We start from the raw sequence: 14,616 nt of genomic DNA on the forward strand, positions 1-14,616 counted from the left end.
ATGGCCCACGATGATGCTCTTGGCAGTCAAGGCCCTATTGTGCATTTCGTTTAACTAAGTGTGTTCAAATCAAATTCTAAATGTAGAATCTTTCCTAGGTGTGCCTTGCAGTAGCTCATTATTCCCAGCCAGCAGATCTCCAGCTACTCTTTGCATTTGAATATGTTGGGAAAAAATACCACAATTCAGGTAAATATGAAAACATTACCTATTGTGACTAACTATGCATTGTATAAATCTTATTTTTACATCTATCGGCTTTCAAATACTCGATGGCCTAGTTACTTGCTCCACAACCCTTAGGGAAGGAAAGCCTGAGCTACAGTGACCAGGGAAAACTGAGAAGGCACAGCAGAGACTCAGGAATGAGATGGGGTTTCCTGCTGTTAGTATTTAAGATGAGGAAAGATACACTCCCACCCTCCACCCTGCCTGCCCTCCTTTTGTCATCTTGGAAGGTTCCGGCAGAGAATGATCCCTTCCAGGAGGTTCGTTTGCCTGCAGACCTGCAGTAGTCACTTTTCAAGGGACGTCACTGACCGTGGAGGGAAGGAGACGAGTCAGGCAGACACCAACCCTGGTTCCCAGTAGGACTTCCCTTGGCTGGGCGGGGGGAACTCCTGGGCAGGTGGAAGGGGCCTTACCAAGAGTGTGGCGAGAGGGCAGGAGGGGGCAGAGGCTGTGCCCAGAATGTGGGGAGGGCAAGGAGGGGGCAGAGGCTGTGTTTTTGTCGCCCAGTGCGGAGTTGTGAGCTCACACCAGCTCCCGCTCTTAGAGCCTCCATCTTGGGTCTGATTTGGCTCTTACAGATCCAGAGCCAATGCCCCAGAACAGCCTTCAAGATGGAAATAACTCAGCTCTGAAAGTGTGACCCCCTCACTTCGTGCGCAGGCCGGATGGTCTGCAGATCCGGGGTCCTGGGGCTGCCCCTTTCCCAGAAGCACTCGACATCTGGTGCAGTGTGGATGCTGGGCTCGCTCCTGAGGGAAATTGGCTCGGCCATGCCCTGTGGGGCACAGAGATGACCATGGCAGGACACCGGGGACCTTATGCTGCCGTGTTAGGGATTTTGAACTAGGGTTGCTGGGATACAAGGCCAGTGTCCTTACCCCATCCTCCATCCTCTCTCTCGACCCCAAAGCCAAGTTTCTTCTTAAGGGAGTTTGCAGAAATGGAAGGAGGAAGGAATCGTACTGTCTTACTTACTTATCTTACTATGACTTACGCACAGTGGGATGTCCACCGCGTCACTCTAGTCAGCAGCTTCCTTCCTGGGGTCTGGTGGCCTCGAAATATCCACTGCCAGTGTCCTCCCGGCCAGAGGAGGCCCTGGTCCTTCTGCTGAGATGCCTTTCTGGATTGCGGTGAGAGGGACGTGGTTGGTAGCAGTCTGATGTCCTCAGATGATGGACTTGGCTGCAGAGCCTTCGTCACAAACAGGGCCCCAGCTCAGAGCAGTGCCCGCGAGGTCAGCTTCAGGAAGACCCTGACCCAAGTTGCAAGGGGGCAGTGGAAAGCCAGTCCCCAAAAGTGCTGAGCGTACTCTGTCTATGGCCCTGCCGTGCCTCCCCGTGTTCACTCCAGGCCACGGCCAGGGTCTGTAGGAATGTGGTCCCTGCAGGTACTGTGGACGTCGGTCCTTAGGTGTTCGGGGTCCGAGTGTCTGCTGGGTGACCTTTCACGTATTCATCCACTCGTGGGCATTTTGGGGGTCAGGCAGGAGTTGACTCAACCCAGATCTCCCCCACTCCTGGGCTTTCTTACTGGCTTCATTCGGCTCACTGTCCCTTAGAGCTGGTGGATAAAAGCGATCACTCATGACTGGCATATGCAGCACACCGCATTAGTGGGAGGAGGGTCTGTCCTCCTTCCAGGAGTGGATGGGGGAAGGGCCTTCACCTGTCTGCTCGGACAGAACACACACTAGCTGCCTGCAGGTGTGGCCCAGATGACACCATGCTGTGTCCTTGCAGAAGCATAAATGGCATCTTTAAGACCCAAAGGAGATGAAATGTTCACACCGTGCCGGAATCATCCATCTGGGAGTGAGGCCCCAGGGCCTCTCTCCTAACTTTTCTCCTTGACCAGCTGCCAGGATTAGATGGTCCTTTTGCAGGCAGGCAGGTAGGGAGGTGTGAGGCTGTGTGTATAACTAGGACGGGGAGGTGGAGGCTCCTCCTGGCATCTCCTGCTGGCCATGGGCAGCCTGGGCTCTCCTGCTCGGCTGCACGGCATCAGTGGCCCCCCCCCAGCCCCAGCAGTGTTCCAGATGTCCAGTAAAGCTGCAGCGTGGCATGGGTCAGCAGGGACCATGGTCCTGGCTTTCTCCCTGGTCCTGGAGAGGGGCCCTGCCTAGGAGACTTGGCCAGCAGGCGGGCAGCTCTACCAGGGCCCAGCACCTCCCTCCAGGCCTGTGCCTGGCGATGCTCAGGGAACTTTGTGCCATGAGGACCCCGATAGTGACCGCCTCAGCCTCACAGAGCAGACCACAGACCTCGGGGGCTGTCTTCAAGGTGTTCAGAAGGACAAGTGCCAAGGCCAGACTCTGGCTGCTGCCCAGTCCTGAGGCGCACTGTCCCCGCACAAGCGTCCAAGCTGGTCGGAGGCCCTGCCTTGGTGCCTAGATGGGCAGGTGGACAGGGCCCAGGCAAGCATGACCTGTCCTGTGCAGGAAGCGTTTCTTGGGTCTGGTTGGAACTCGGGCTTGATTTTGTCCAAAGGAAGTCTCATATACAGGGATCCACTCTCGGGTGGTCATGTGCCTGGCATGAGAGGCCCTGGGTTCAGTCCTGGCAGTGCCGTGAGAACACAGCTTGCTGGCCAGGCCTTCTCACTCAGCACACTGACCAATACTTGATTCTGGACTCGGCCGTGGTGCCGTGTGGGATTAGGGAGCCCTTTGCGTGCGTCTGTTCACTTCTGTGGTGGTGGTCATGTGGTCTGCCGTGGACCTGGCCTGGCGTGGGCCCGCTCAGCTGACTACATGCATCTTTTCTATTTGTATCGGTGGCAGCTGGTTCCACAGAGGTACCGTCGTGTTTTCATGGCCCTGGTTCCACAGGTGTGTGCCGCCTCTGAGTTCCTGATGCTCCGGGTGGGAACTGTCTGGATCCTGTTGGCGGGTGGACAGCTCTCTTGAATCGCGAGTGCCCTTGAGCCCGATCAGGATCTCCTTCCAGTCTCAGGACCCAGGACACTGCTCTTCCCTGAGTTGCTTTCCGCGCCGTCCTGGTGCTTGGGCCCTGCTCTCAGCAATTCTTGCCTGAAGCTTGGAAAGGTTGGGCAGTGGGCAGAGGTGGCAGAAGTCCCGACCCTGCAGGGCGCTCCTGAAAACATCGAAGCTTACCCCAAGCTCCCAGACATGTGCCACCAAGGAGCGGGTGTGCTTTTGCCTGTGTCTCTGTGTGTGTGTATCTGTGTTTGAATCTGTGTGTCTGCCTGTACTCACTTGTGTGCACGTGTTCATTTGTGTTTGCATGTCTGTGCATGTGTTCACCTTTGTGTATGTCGCGTATGTCTGTGTGTGTGTGGTCATGTGATGCGAGGACTCCCCGGAAGAACCTGCAGGTTCGTTTGATTCCCAGGAAGTGCACATGATGAATTGGGGTGAGGGGGCGGCACCTGAGAACGTATGTCAGGGACACACATCTAGAGGCGAGTGCCCAGGGGAGTGTGATCCCAGGTGGCCCCTGTGAGAGCTGGTCACTCTGTCGCTGTGGGCCGCTTTTGCCTCTTTCTAGGCTTCTTGCTAAGGACTCCCAGTGCTGCCCGCTCAGGTCCTCATCTGGTTGTGGCTAGGGGGGTGTATGTGGGGGTGTGCGAAGAGCCCCTGGGGATTTATCAGGAGAAAATTGAGTCGAGGAGCCCCAAGTTAGCATAATGTGTGAAAAAAATAACAGTGGAGAAGGGAGTCGAGACCAGGGACAGTTGGGATAGCTTCAGAAAGAGGTGGCGGGCACAGGGATAGCCTGCCCCTTGTTTGTGCCATGGCAGAAGGAGGGACACACGTAGACTTGTCCCCCCTTAACCTGGGGGTGTGCCTGGACCCACCATGGAAACCACAGGTGGAGCTACACTGAGAGCCACCAGGTGCCGGGGAGAAAACAGCACACAGATGGGCCGGTGAGGGTCATCCAGGGATGCAGGAGCTCGAGCACACAGATAGGCCGGAGCAGGTCACTGGTGCAGGGGCTTGAGTTGGGCGCAGGGCTGGATTCTCCTTGTGTCGGAGCCACAGGCAGTAGGCCAGGGAGCGGGCAGAGCCAGGTGAGACCCTAGGGCAGAGATCCTGGGAAAGCAGGGATCCTGCACGGTGGCAGTGCAGGAGTGTATGTGTGGACACAGTTGCTGATGGTGCCTCTGCTCTGTCATAGCCAACAGAGTGAACGGTGTGCCCTCAGGAGGTGGCAGCGGCCCGCACACGCCCCTGTTTGAGACCTACTCGGACTGGGACCGCGAAGTCAAGAGGACGGGTGCGTCCGGGTGGCGTGTGTGCTCCATCAATGAGGGCTACATGGTATCCACCTGGTGAGTTGAGGCTGCGGTGGCCGGAATCTATCTGGTCATGGTGCTGGAGTCTGCATTCATGTGGGCACTCGGGCACGCTGAGTCCCTGCACAACGGGGAGAGTGGTGCCCGTGGTCCTTCGGGGGCTCCCAAGTGGCGCTCATGGGGCCCCGGGCCCTTCTTGGTCATCCTCATCCCCCTGGTCTGGTTCTCAGGGTTGGGGCCCAGGGGAAGGCATGGGCATGTCTTCTCCTCAGCCTGCTTTCTGGTCTGGTCTGAGAGAAGTGGAAGCACTGGTACTTTAGTAGTGGTGCCAGCTTTGTCTTCTGTGTTGGTCTATTCAAGCCACATAACCCCTGTCACAGGGAGGATCTGTCCCTCCCTGTCACCCCCACGTCAGCCCCTAGGTCTGTCCCTCCCCGTCACCCCCACGCCCAGCCCCTGGGTCTGTCCCCTGCCGCACACGTTTTCCTGGTCCCTCTGTTTCCTGTGTGTCCTATGCAAGTCTTCATTCTTGGTTCAGGTTCTGGGGGTTCCACACCACTGCATTTGGGGTGTTGCTGGGCACCTGTCCTGCCCACTGCTGCCTCATCAGGACTTCAGCCTCCCTGGCACTGGGCCCTTCATCCCCACCAGAACCCTTTAGCACCATGGGCTTCACCCCCAAAAATGTCTTCCTGGGGTAAAAGTTCCCGAATCAGTCCTTTGCTCACCAGGGGGCACCCCCGCATCCTGCCCTCCTGCCTCTGGCTCCTCTGGCCTGTGTGAGAAAGTTCCTGTCCAGTCCCCCTTTGCGGGTTGGTTCTCTGCGTGTGGGCCACTCTGACCTCGGCCGTTCTTTCCTTCCAGCTTGCCTGAGTATTTCGTGGTGCCAAGCTCCTTAGCGGACCAGGACCTCAAGATCTTTGCCCACTCCTTCGTGGGAAGAAGGACGCCTGTAAGTGAGGCCTCGCACATTTCCTGGCGCGTGCGGGTGCCCGTACCCCGACCGCTCAGTGCAGCTTCTGCTTTCCCCAGCTCTGGAGCTGGAGCCACGCCAACGGCAGCGCTCTGGTGCGGATGGCCCTGATCAAGGATGCGCTGCAGCGGCGGAAGATCGACCAGCGGTGAGCGGCCTTTGGTGCTCCGGGAGCGCACCAAGCTCTGGGCAGGGCGGGGTGAGGTGCTCCCGGGAGAGGATCTGGGACTGACACTGACGTGGCGGGCTGGGCCGAGGTGCTCCTGGGAGAGGCTCTGGCCTGGGCCGGGGTGGACTAGGTGGGCTGCGGGAATGCGGGGCGGGCTGTCTGTTGAAGGGCAGCTGGTCCACTGTGACAGACGTGCAGAGCTTCCCCGACGCTTACATAGATCAGACTTCTGTGGGACAGTGGGCATTTCTGATGAGCCACGAGCCCCTGCTCGTCACAAAGGCCGTGGTGTTCCCATGGTCCTTCTCCCCCTACAGCCCCCGGGCCTCTGTGTCTGCTCCTCTTCCTCATAGTGTCTGAGCCGGGGCCCCACCGTCCGCCTCTGTCCCCGTTTCCCACCGTCCCTGGGGCTGTGCCGTGTTGGCCCTCTGCGTGTGACTGTTGGGCTTCTCCCAGGGCAGCTGGGCCGGGTGGGAGCCTGTGGTCGTGCCGCGAAGCCAGGAGGCTTCAAATAATTTCTGTTCATTTTTTTCTTGTATACTGACAGTGGTCACTGGGTCCCTTCACCCAAGTCTTGTCCCCACATGCGGCCTTCCATTCCTCGTGGCCCCACTGACCTTTTTCCTGGGTATGTGTGACCAGGCAAGGTGTGCCCAGGACCTTTGCACGACCTAGCCTCAGGGCCACCCTCCCTCCAGGGCCTGCTCCTGTGTTCGGGCGCCCGTTGTGCTGACCTCTTCCTGGGAGCCGCTCTGCCATGTCATGCAGTCCTCGCGGGGCCCCGGGTCCCACTGTGCTCAGCACCCCAGGCCACTAGACACAGGAGAGGTGCCAAAAGGACTCTGTTCATTAGGATTTGTAACGCGGTAACAAAGAGCCACCCCCAGAGGAGCGACGTGTACAAGTCGGACCTGGACCAGGCCCTGCCCAGCATCCAGGATGTCCAGGCGGCCTTTGTGCGGCTGAAGCACCTGTGTGTCAATGGTAACTCTGTGCCTGTGGGTGGTGACGGGGCCCTGTCTGTGTGGACACCCGTGGGACAGCTTTTATCGTCTGAGGGGCGAAGGGCTTAGGAAAGGAAGCGTGGGTGACTTTAGGAAGACGCGTCCACCGAGGGTCTCTGGGGCATGTCCACCGAGGGCTGGGCATGGAGCTTGTGTGAGAGCCACTGAGTTCCATTGCACCAGACAGCAGCACAAAATTGCCCTGAGTAGGCAGGCCCATGGCAGAAGCGTGGCCAGTTCTGAGGACTGTCCCAGGGTCCTCGGGGTAGGGCTCAGGTACCCCACGGCTGAGCAAGTGTGTGCCCCTGCTTTTATGGTGCTTCAGAGGTGAGGTGGGGGTGACCTGACAAGGTGGGGCCCTGAGGGAATCAGCACATGTCCCGGGGAAGGGTCATTCCCAACCAGGGCAGTCTCAGAGCGAGACGGCGGGGAGCGGTGGTGGGCATGACCAGATTGGACACATGCCCTCGCTTCTGCAGGGCAGGGCACCCGGGGACTCCCAGCTCACCCAGAGGAGCTGGGAAAGGGGTACAGACTTGGTGAACCTCCATGCTGCCTGTCTTCTTGAGCATGCACGAAGGGCAAATGTGCCGACTTACTGTTTCTGAATATTCTGACTCCTGCTGGAGTTCTGACATAGTTTGCAAAATTGAGTTTTTCACAACTTAAAACATGGTCTGTGTAATAGCATCAAATGCGCAATTCTGTGTGCATGTAAATCCTATTTGTTACATTCTCTGTGTATGTTCTGTGTGATTGCATTGAACATGCAATTCTCTGTGTAACACCTATATTTGTTACAGAGCCTTTTGAAGAGACTGAGGAGAAGTGGTTTTCTTCACTGGAAAGTACTCGGTGGTTAGAATATGTGAGGTTTGTACAGCTTTGTTCCTCTTTCTTTTATCTTGTAGTTTTTGGTTGGGGACCATACCTGGTGCTGCTGGGGGGACATTGTAATGCCAGAGATCAAACCTGAGCTCCCATAGGCAAAGCTCTGAGCTCGCTCTCTTTCCTGCTCCCTCTCTGGCCATTTGCTTAACTGAAAAGACTGCGTTCCCACAAGGTACAGAGATCGTCTAGGGGCCAGAGTGATAGTGCAGTGGGCAGAGCACTTGCTTTGCATATGGCCAGCCTGATTTGATCATGCCACCCTTAAGCCCCACCAAAAGTGGTTCCTGATCATAGAGCCAGGAACTGATCACAGTAAGCCCCTGGGCACTTCTAGATGTTGTCCCCAGACAAACACAAAATCACAATGAGCTATTAAAAATCATTACTGGGGGCTACAGTGACAGTGCAGCAAGTAGACATTTATTTTGCACGTGGCTGACCTGGGTTTGATCCCCAGTACCACATACTTCCCTGAGCTCCCCAGGAGTGGCCCCAGGAGTAAGCCCTGAGCACCACCGGGTGTGGCCCCCAAACCAAAATAAAATTTAAAAAACTCATAAATGCTGAAGACATTACAAAGGTCATCGAGAATATTTTCCATGTCACGAATGGTCCGCTTTGATGTCAGGAATTTTAGTAATGCCTAAACGCAGCAGCAGGCAGCCAACTGTTAATACTCCAGAAGGGTGGGGCTGGAAATCTGACTGTAATGGTGTCTCTCCCTTTCTTTGTCCAGGATGTTCCTTAAACATTCAGCAGAACTCGTGTATGTGCTCGAAGGCAGGCGTCTGTCTGTCGTCCTTCAAGGTAGGGCCATCACTGAGCACTTGGTGCCTGCAGCCATCTGCTGACAGGTCACCCTGGTGGCCGTAGGTCACATTCATCATGACTATGTGGGGTCAGTTTCTGGCTGGGTCCTGGCCATCCTGGAGTGGCTCACGCCCTCACTGAATCTTCAGAGTGTTCCCTAGAATCTCCTTTCTCCCTGACCTAGCTGTCTAATATGCTCAAGCTGCAGACTGTGATTAAACTATAATCTGGCTCTGGCACACGCTGGATTGTGACACTGGAAGGAAAAAATCGCTTGATGTCAAGAAGTGGCCTGAATTAAATAATACAGTTGGGCAGGTAATAGATTTCTAACTTGCAGATCAAACGGAGGACACAATAGCTTTATATTCATTCACAGTGCACAGTGTGTGACTGCATTGTGCTGCTACTGATGGGTATAGATCAGTGTCTATGCCTGTCAGACGGAGCTGCTGTTAGCAAGGCAGATACTTCAAAGCTTCAGGGGGAAGGACAGTGCCAGACTGTTGTCTCTTGGCCTGACTACATTGTCTGGGCTCTGCTGAGGCCTTTGTGTCTCTGTAAAATTCAGAATCTGCGGAAGAGCACACTGTGATCTTGATAGGAATACTTTTGAGCCCGCGGGTCTCTTTTTTTTTTTTTGCTTTTTGGGTCACACCTGGCAATGCACAGGGGTCACTCCTGGCTCTGTGCTCAGGAATCACCCCTGGTGGTGCTCAGGGGACCGTATGGGATGCTGGGAATCGAACCCGGGTCGGCCATGTGCAAGGCAAACGCCCTACCTGCTGTGCTATCGCTCCAGCCCCATTAGCCCGCGGATCTCTTTGAAGACAGTCTCGACTCAGTAATAACAGTGATCACTTTTTCTTCTCTGGTCATTACTTGTCCGGCGAGATCCACTATTTCTTTGTGGCTGGCAGATGCCTCGGCTTGTCCTGGTCTCTGGAGAGAAGCCAGATCTTCCTCTGCTGAGACTGTTGCTGGTTGTTGGTTTCGGGAGATGCTTCCTTCCCTCCTGGGGTCTAGTTTGCTGATTTTTCATCCAGAATGAGCATTGGATTTTCACCAAGCATTTCTCATTCCCAGTGACACTATTGTGCTGTTTTTAGCCTTTCTTGACTGTAACGAAACGTACTGACCCTCAGATACTAAGCCATCTTTGCATTCCTGGGGTAATTTCTTAATCCTTGAGATGATTTGGTTTGTTCCTATTTTGATAAAACTTTCACATCTCATACAAGATATTAGTGGCAGTTTTCTTTCGATTTCTGTGACTGATGCCAGGAGACCACTGGCCACACTGAAGTGTCACAGTGCTCAGTTGCTGGAAGCCAGTAAATTTCCTCACCCGGGTGCACCAGAGTCTAGAGTCGCCCACCCCTTCCCTTTCCTCTCTCAGCCTGGTTCCAGGTGGTGACTGTTTCCTTTGCTGTCCCTCACAGAGGAGGAGGGGAGAGACCTGAGCTGTGTCGTGGCTTCTCTCATCCAAGTGATGCTGGATCCCTATTTCCGCACCATCACGGGCTTCCAGAGTCTGATCCAGAAGGAATGGGTCATGGCTGCGTATCCGTTCCTCGACCGGTGCAACCACTTGAAGAGGTCGGAGAAAGAGGTGAGGGCCCAGCGCTCCATGGCTACTACCCTCATGCACGCGGGGCCCGGAAGGTGAGGGCTTGGTGCTGGCTTAGAGTCCCAGTCGCTATCCTTGCGAGGACGATGCAGGCCGGTAGGGCTCCATTCTGAGATCACCCGAGGGGCATCTGAGCTGGTGCCTCCTGGAGGCGACACTCTTCTGGTCCTCGTGGCAGCAGCTGGTGCACATGTTAGCATTCAGAGTGATCCCCCTTGGAAAGGACATGGGGGGAGGCGGAGGAGTCTCTGCAGGTCTCTGTGGGTGGTGGGTTCAAGGGTCTGCTTCACTCGCAGAGTGCCAGGGCCCCGGCGGGACGCGGAGTGCCCACTGGCCCACTACCCTTCTTGGGACATGATTGAGCCCGAGAAGTCAGTGCAGAAGCTCTGAACATGAATTGGTCTGTGTGGCTGTTGTGTTTTGGAGATAGGAAGGGCTTCTAAGCAGTGCTCCAGAGGTTCTTGGCCAGTTGGGCCAGGCACTGGGGTGCCGGGGATTGAGGTGGGTCGGTTGCTGCACGCTGAGCACTTGGAGTCCCAGCTGGCCCTGTCCTGGCCGTGGACGCAGCATGTCGCATCACCCACACAGGGTGGCTGCACTTTTCCTTCTCTTGCTGCTGTGCCTGGGTCTGCCCATCCTCACGTGCCCTCTCTGCCTCCCTTGGCCAGTCCCCCCTGTTCCTGCTCTTCTTGGACGCCACGTGGCAGCTGCTGCAGCAGCAGCCCGCTGCCTTCGAGTTCTCAGAAACGTACCTGGCCGTGGTGCTGGATAGCTCCCGCCTCTCCCTGTTCGGCACTTTCCTCTTCAACTCGCCCCACCAGCGTGTGCAGCAGAGCACGGTAAGAGGCCGCGTCACTTGCACTCCCAGTGTGGAGGGATTCCTAAAAGGCTGAGCCCGGGAGAGGCAGTGATGGTCCCTAGGGTAGCCCGCCCGAACACTTGGCTCTCAGCCACATGTAGGGAGGAGTGCAGATTCAGGCGTGCAGGGGTGGGAGGAGGAGGGACAGGGGGCTGTGCTCGGCTCACCTGCTCCCGAGCTGCTCCCGTGGCCCTGTGGGATGAGCTCGGAGACGAGCCTAGAGCGATGGAGACCGTGACCAGGTGCTGCTGGCTTGGCAGGAATTCGCCATCAGCAAGAACATCCAGCTGGGCCATGAGAAGGGCCTGGAGTTCCCATCGGTCTGGGACTGGTCGCTGCAGTTCACGGCCAAGGACTGCAGCCTGTTCCACAACCCTGCCTACGTGGGAAAGCGCGTGCCCTGCATGCACAATGGTGCTGCCAAGGTCTTCAAGCGGACTAAGGTGAGTGTGCTGGCAGCCACCCCGGGGCCCAGCACCCCAATCTCTGCTGAGCTCAGACCCCTGCTATGTGCCCACCACCAGCTTGTCTTCCTGGCCCTTCCTGGCTGCAGGAATTTATTGGCACATCCTGACTTCCATTCTGCACCCCCATAGGGCTGGGGAGAGGCCACAAGACCACAAAGGGGAGGGGAGGCAGGCCCAGCAGGAAGGAGTGGCTGCCCCTGGCTTCCTTGTCCCTGAGTCTCCACTGTCTCATCTTTCTGTGCAAGGGAAGCCCCAAGACAGGGAGATGCCTTTGTGGGCTCAAGTCTCAGTCTCGTCCATTTCCGTCCATGTGGCCCCAGAAGCAGTAAACACCCCACTCAGGGATGCTGCAGATTGGCCCTGCTGACCCTGTGTCTCCTCTCCAGAAGAGCTACAGTTCCACACTGAGAGGGCTGCCGGCCACCCTTAAGAACGGGCTCATCAGCGACCCTGAGCCGCTGGTGCGGAGGAACTCACTGGTGCTTGGGACCAGGCCGCCGCCACCACCACAGACTGACAGGGACAGGCCAAGCGAGGGGATGGAGGCGTACTTCCGCGAGTGGTGCTCCAGGCCTGTGGACCTGCACGGCGTTCTCCTACCACACCTTGCTGCCCCCCACATCAAACTCTGGAAGCTCTGCTACTTCCGTTGGGTCCCTGAGACACAGATCCACCTCGGGGGCTTCATCACGGCCTTCCACAAGCTCTCTCTGCTGGCCGATGAGGTGGACATGCTGGGCAGGACGCTTCGACAGCCCCGTGCTGGCTCCCTGGAGCTGGGCTTGGCTGGGCAGGAGCAGAGCCACTTGTACTTCCGGGCCAGTGGTGGCCCGCAGGCCTCGGGGACGCCCGACTTCCTCTCTTCCTCCTTCCCCTTCTCTCCCATCGGCAATTTCTGCCGACGCAGCATCTTGGGGACACCGCTGAGCAAGTTTCTGAGCGGGGCCAAGATCTGGTTATCGACTGAAACTCTTGCGAACGAAGATTGATTTGCGCTGCGTCCAGCCAGGCAGGAGAGTTGGGATTTGCACTAATATTTAAAAGGTCCGATTAGACTTCCTTGGGGTGGGAGCTGCCAGCCCACAATGTCCTGTCTGCTTCCTGTCTGTACTCCTGCGCCTTGCTCTGCCACAAGCACGCGCACAGGGCTGTGTGTGGTCACTTGTCACTCCCCGGTTCTCTGCTGGGCCTTAGTCAGACTCATCCCCCCAGAGTAGGCGCTGGGAGAGCTTAGAGCACAATGAGGACCAGTCAGGCCTGCACCGCCGGCCCCAGACAAGCCTCCGAAGCGGTCACATGCTTCACAGCCCAGGGCTCCAAGGCCATGCTTGTCAGCGGCCACTGTCTGCAGCTCATAACGTGGCTGTTCTTGTGGAACACGCGCCCTTGACTTCTAAAGCGTTCACCGTAATAGTAGAAACGCAGAAGTGCCTTTGGCCCGAGTGCCCATGTCTGAGCCAATGCCTGAGTCAAATGTGGGTTTTTTCCCCCTCCTTAAATCAGGGTGTTCGGACAACCTGTTTCAATAGAGGACACAGCTTTTTACAGCAAGTGTCGTAGCAGTAGCCAGGGGTCCTCAGAACCACATTCCTGTCCTCACAAGCCTGTGGGAGGTGGCACTGCTGTCTAGGCACATACTGGCATATTTGCCTGCTCCATGCCAGCCCCTGGCAGCACTCCCGCTGTGTGGCCCTGCAGTGAGCACCTGTACCCAGGTGGGTGCAGCTCCAGGGCGTTGCTGAGGAGAGTACCCAGGTGTTCTTGCAGGAACGTAGGGGGAGGCTGAGACACAGACGGGCACAGCCTGGTCTCAGCTACTTGTTTTCAGGGTGTTATATACATGCAGCTCCTATGCCCCACCCCACATGTACCCCATTCCTTGTCTGGAAGATGGGGAGGGGGGTGTTCTACTGGGCTCTTACACTGCCTTCTTTCAGCGCTGCCATGTCACTTGCTTCCTTTTCTAAAACAAACTCCCCCATGCTGTGCCTTTGTATGTAATGGGCTGTTTCTCTGCATCTTAACGTCTGTGGACTTTGAGGGACAGAAGCCCCCACACAGGCCCTTCGGAACATCCCTTGCATGAATCCAAAGTTATTGCAAACCTATTGCCTTGAAGAGAAGGACTTTGGAGGTTTCCATGCATGGTATGAGCCACAAACCATTCTAAAGCCCTTGGTGGGAACCCGTGCCCTTATAGGCCAGCATGCCTGCCAGGGACAGTCTGGACAGTCGTCTTCCTCGGCCCTTCTTCGTGAAGCTGCTTTGTATTATTACAGATTGTTGTAAATTTGGTATTTTGGGGGAGGGCAAATCATTTCCTTCTCAAATATTTTTCTCTCCTGAGACATGACTTCCGCTTTTTTAAATATTTTTTTAATGCACAAGATCACAAAGATCAGGTACTATTAATGCTGTTGGGAAGTAATGAGTGCATCTTTTTGTACGATAAGCATTGTTTTGCCAGGCAGCTGCGCCTGGATGATCACTGTGTCATGAGGTCACGGGCACAGTGTGAAAGGTGCAGTGCCAGTTGTGGCCAGCTCTCCGGAGTGTGGCAGGGATCCTGCAAGTGTATGGCGTTGAGACTAGAAGGGAGCACAGCGAGCCCTTCAGGCAGAGACAACCAGGGTTCCATCCATGGCACCCCCTAAGGTCTCCTGAGCCCCACGAGGCGCGACCCCTAAGTACAGCCAGGAATCATCCCTGAACATCGCTGAGTGTGGCCCCAAGCAAAAGAGGATGGCTCTTACATTCTGTGGTGGAAGCCAGTTTTAAAAGCCCAGACACCCAGCTTGAAGTTTGAGCGATCGAAGCGAGGAAACTCACGCATCTGCCCTCTGCCTGCCGAGCAGGAGCTCTGGAAGTCCGGACTGGATGCAGATGCACCTTCGTGCCTAAGCTGGATGGGCCCGTGGGGGGCACAGGCTGCACAAGGGCCACAAGTGAGCATTTGAGGAACCGTGGCCGCAAATAAAATCCCGCGAGGGTCATCTGCAGTTCATTGTCTTGTCTCAGGCTAGTTCCCAGAGTAGGTACTTGCCCCGGGTGGGGGGTGCACAGGAGTAGCTCAGGGGTCATGGAGGTGGCAGGGGGGCTTCAGTGGGGTGGGGGGGCAATTTATATTCCGAGAAGGGACAGCAGGCCCAGTGGGTAGGCCTTAACTGACCCTGACCAGTGCTGTCCAAGCAAAGGTGGGCTTTTGTCCCCTGGAGCGGTCGATGTCCGAAACACTCCATCTGCTCCCCTCTCCCCCATACCTCACACCTTGAAACCCATTTCACTGAAATCTTGGCATCCTCTCTGCCAGCTGCCTTGGTGG

The 14,616-nt window shown here is 56.4% G+C and overlaps 1 protein-coding gene across 1 annotated transcript in view; it reads left to right on the top strand.

Moving 5' to 3' along the window:
• MTMR10 (myotubularin related protein 10) overlaps positions 1-14,293 on the top strand; it is a 30,503-nt gene extending 16,210 nt beyond the window's left edge. The window contains exons 6-16 of the mRNA XM_056124358.1: positions 99-189; positions 4,374-4,527; positions 5,356-5,443; positions 5,524-5,612; positions 6,487-6,617; positions 7,441-7,510; positions 8,265-8,335; positions 9,781-9,950; positions 10,637-10,807; positions 11,088-11,270; positions 11,681-14,293. Coding sequence (XP_055980333.1) covers positions 99-189; positions 4,374-4,527; positions 5,356-5,443; positions 5,524-5,612; positions 6,487-6,617; positions 7,441-7,510; positions 8,265-8,335; positions 9,781-9,950; positions 10,637-10,807; positions 11,088-11,270; positions 11,681-12,283 — 1,821 coding nt within the window. The 3' untranslated portion in view covers positions 12,284-14,293. The remainder of the gene's footprint in view (positions 1-98; positions 190-4,373; positions 4,528-5,355; positions 5,444-5,523; positions 5,613-6,486; positions 6,618-7,440; positions 7,511-8,264; positions 8,336-9,780; positions 9,951-10,636; positions 10,808-11,087; positions 11,271-11,680) is intronic.
• The last annotated feature ends 323 nt before the right edge of the window (positions 14,294-14,616 follow it).

This window comes from Sorex fumeus, unplaced genomic scaffold (assembly GCF_029834395.1).
Source record: "Sorex fumeus unplaced genomic scaffold, SorFum_2.1 ptg000051l, whole genome shotgun sequence".
Lineage (NCBI taxonomy): Eukaryota > Metazoa > Chordata > Mammalia > Eulipotyphla > Soricidae > Sorex > Sorex fumeus.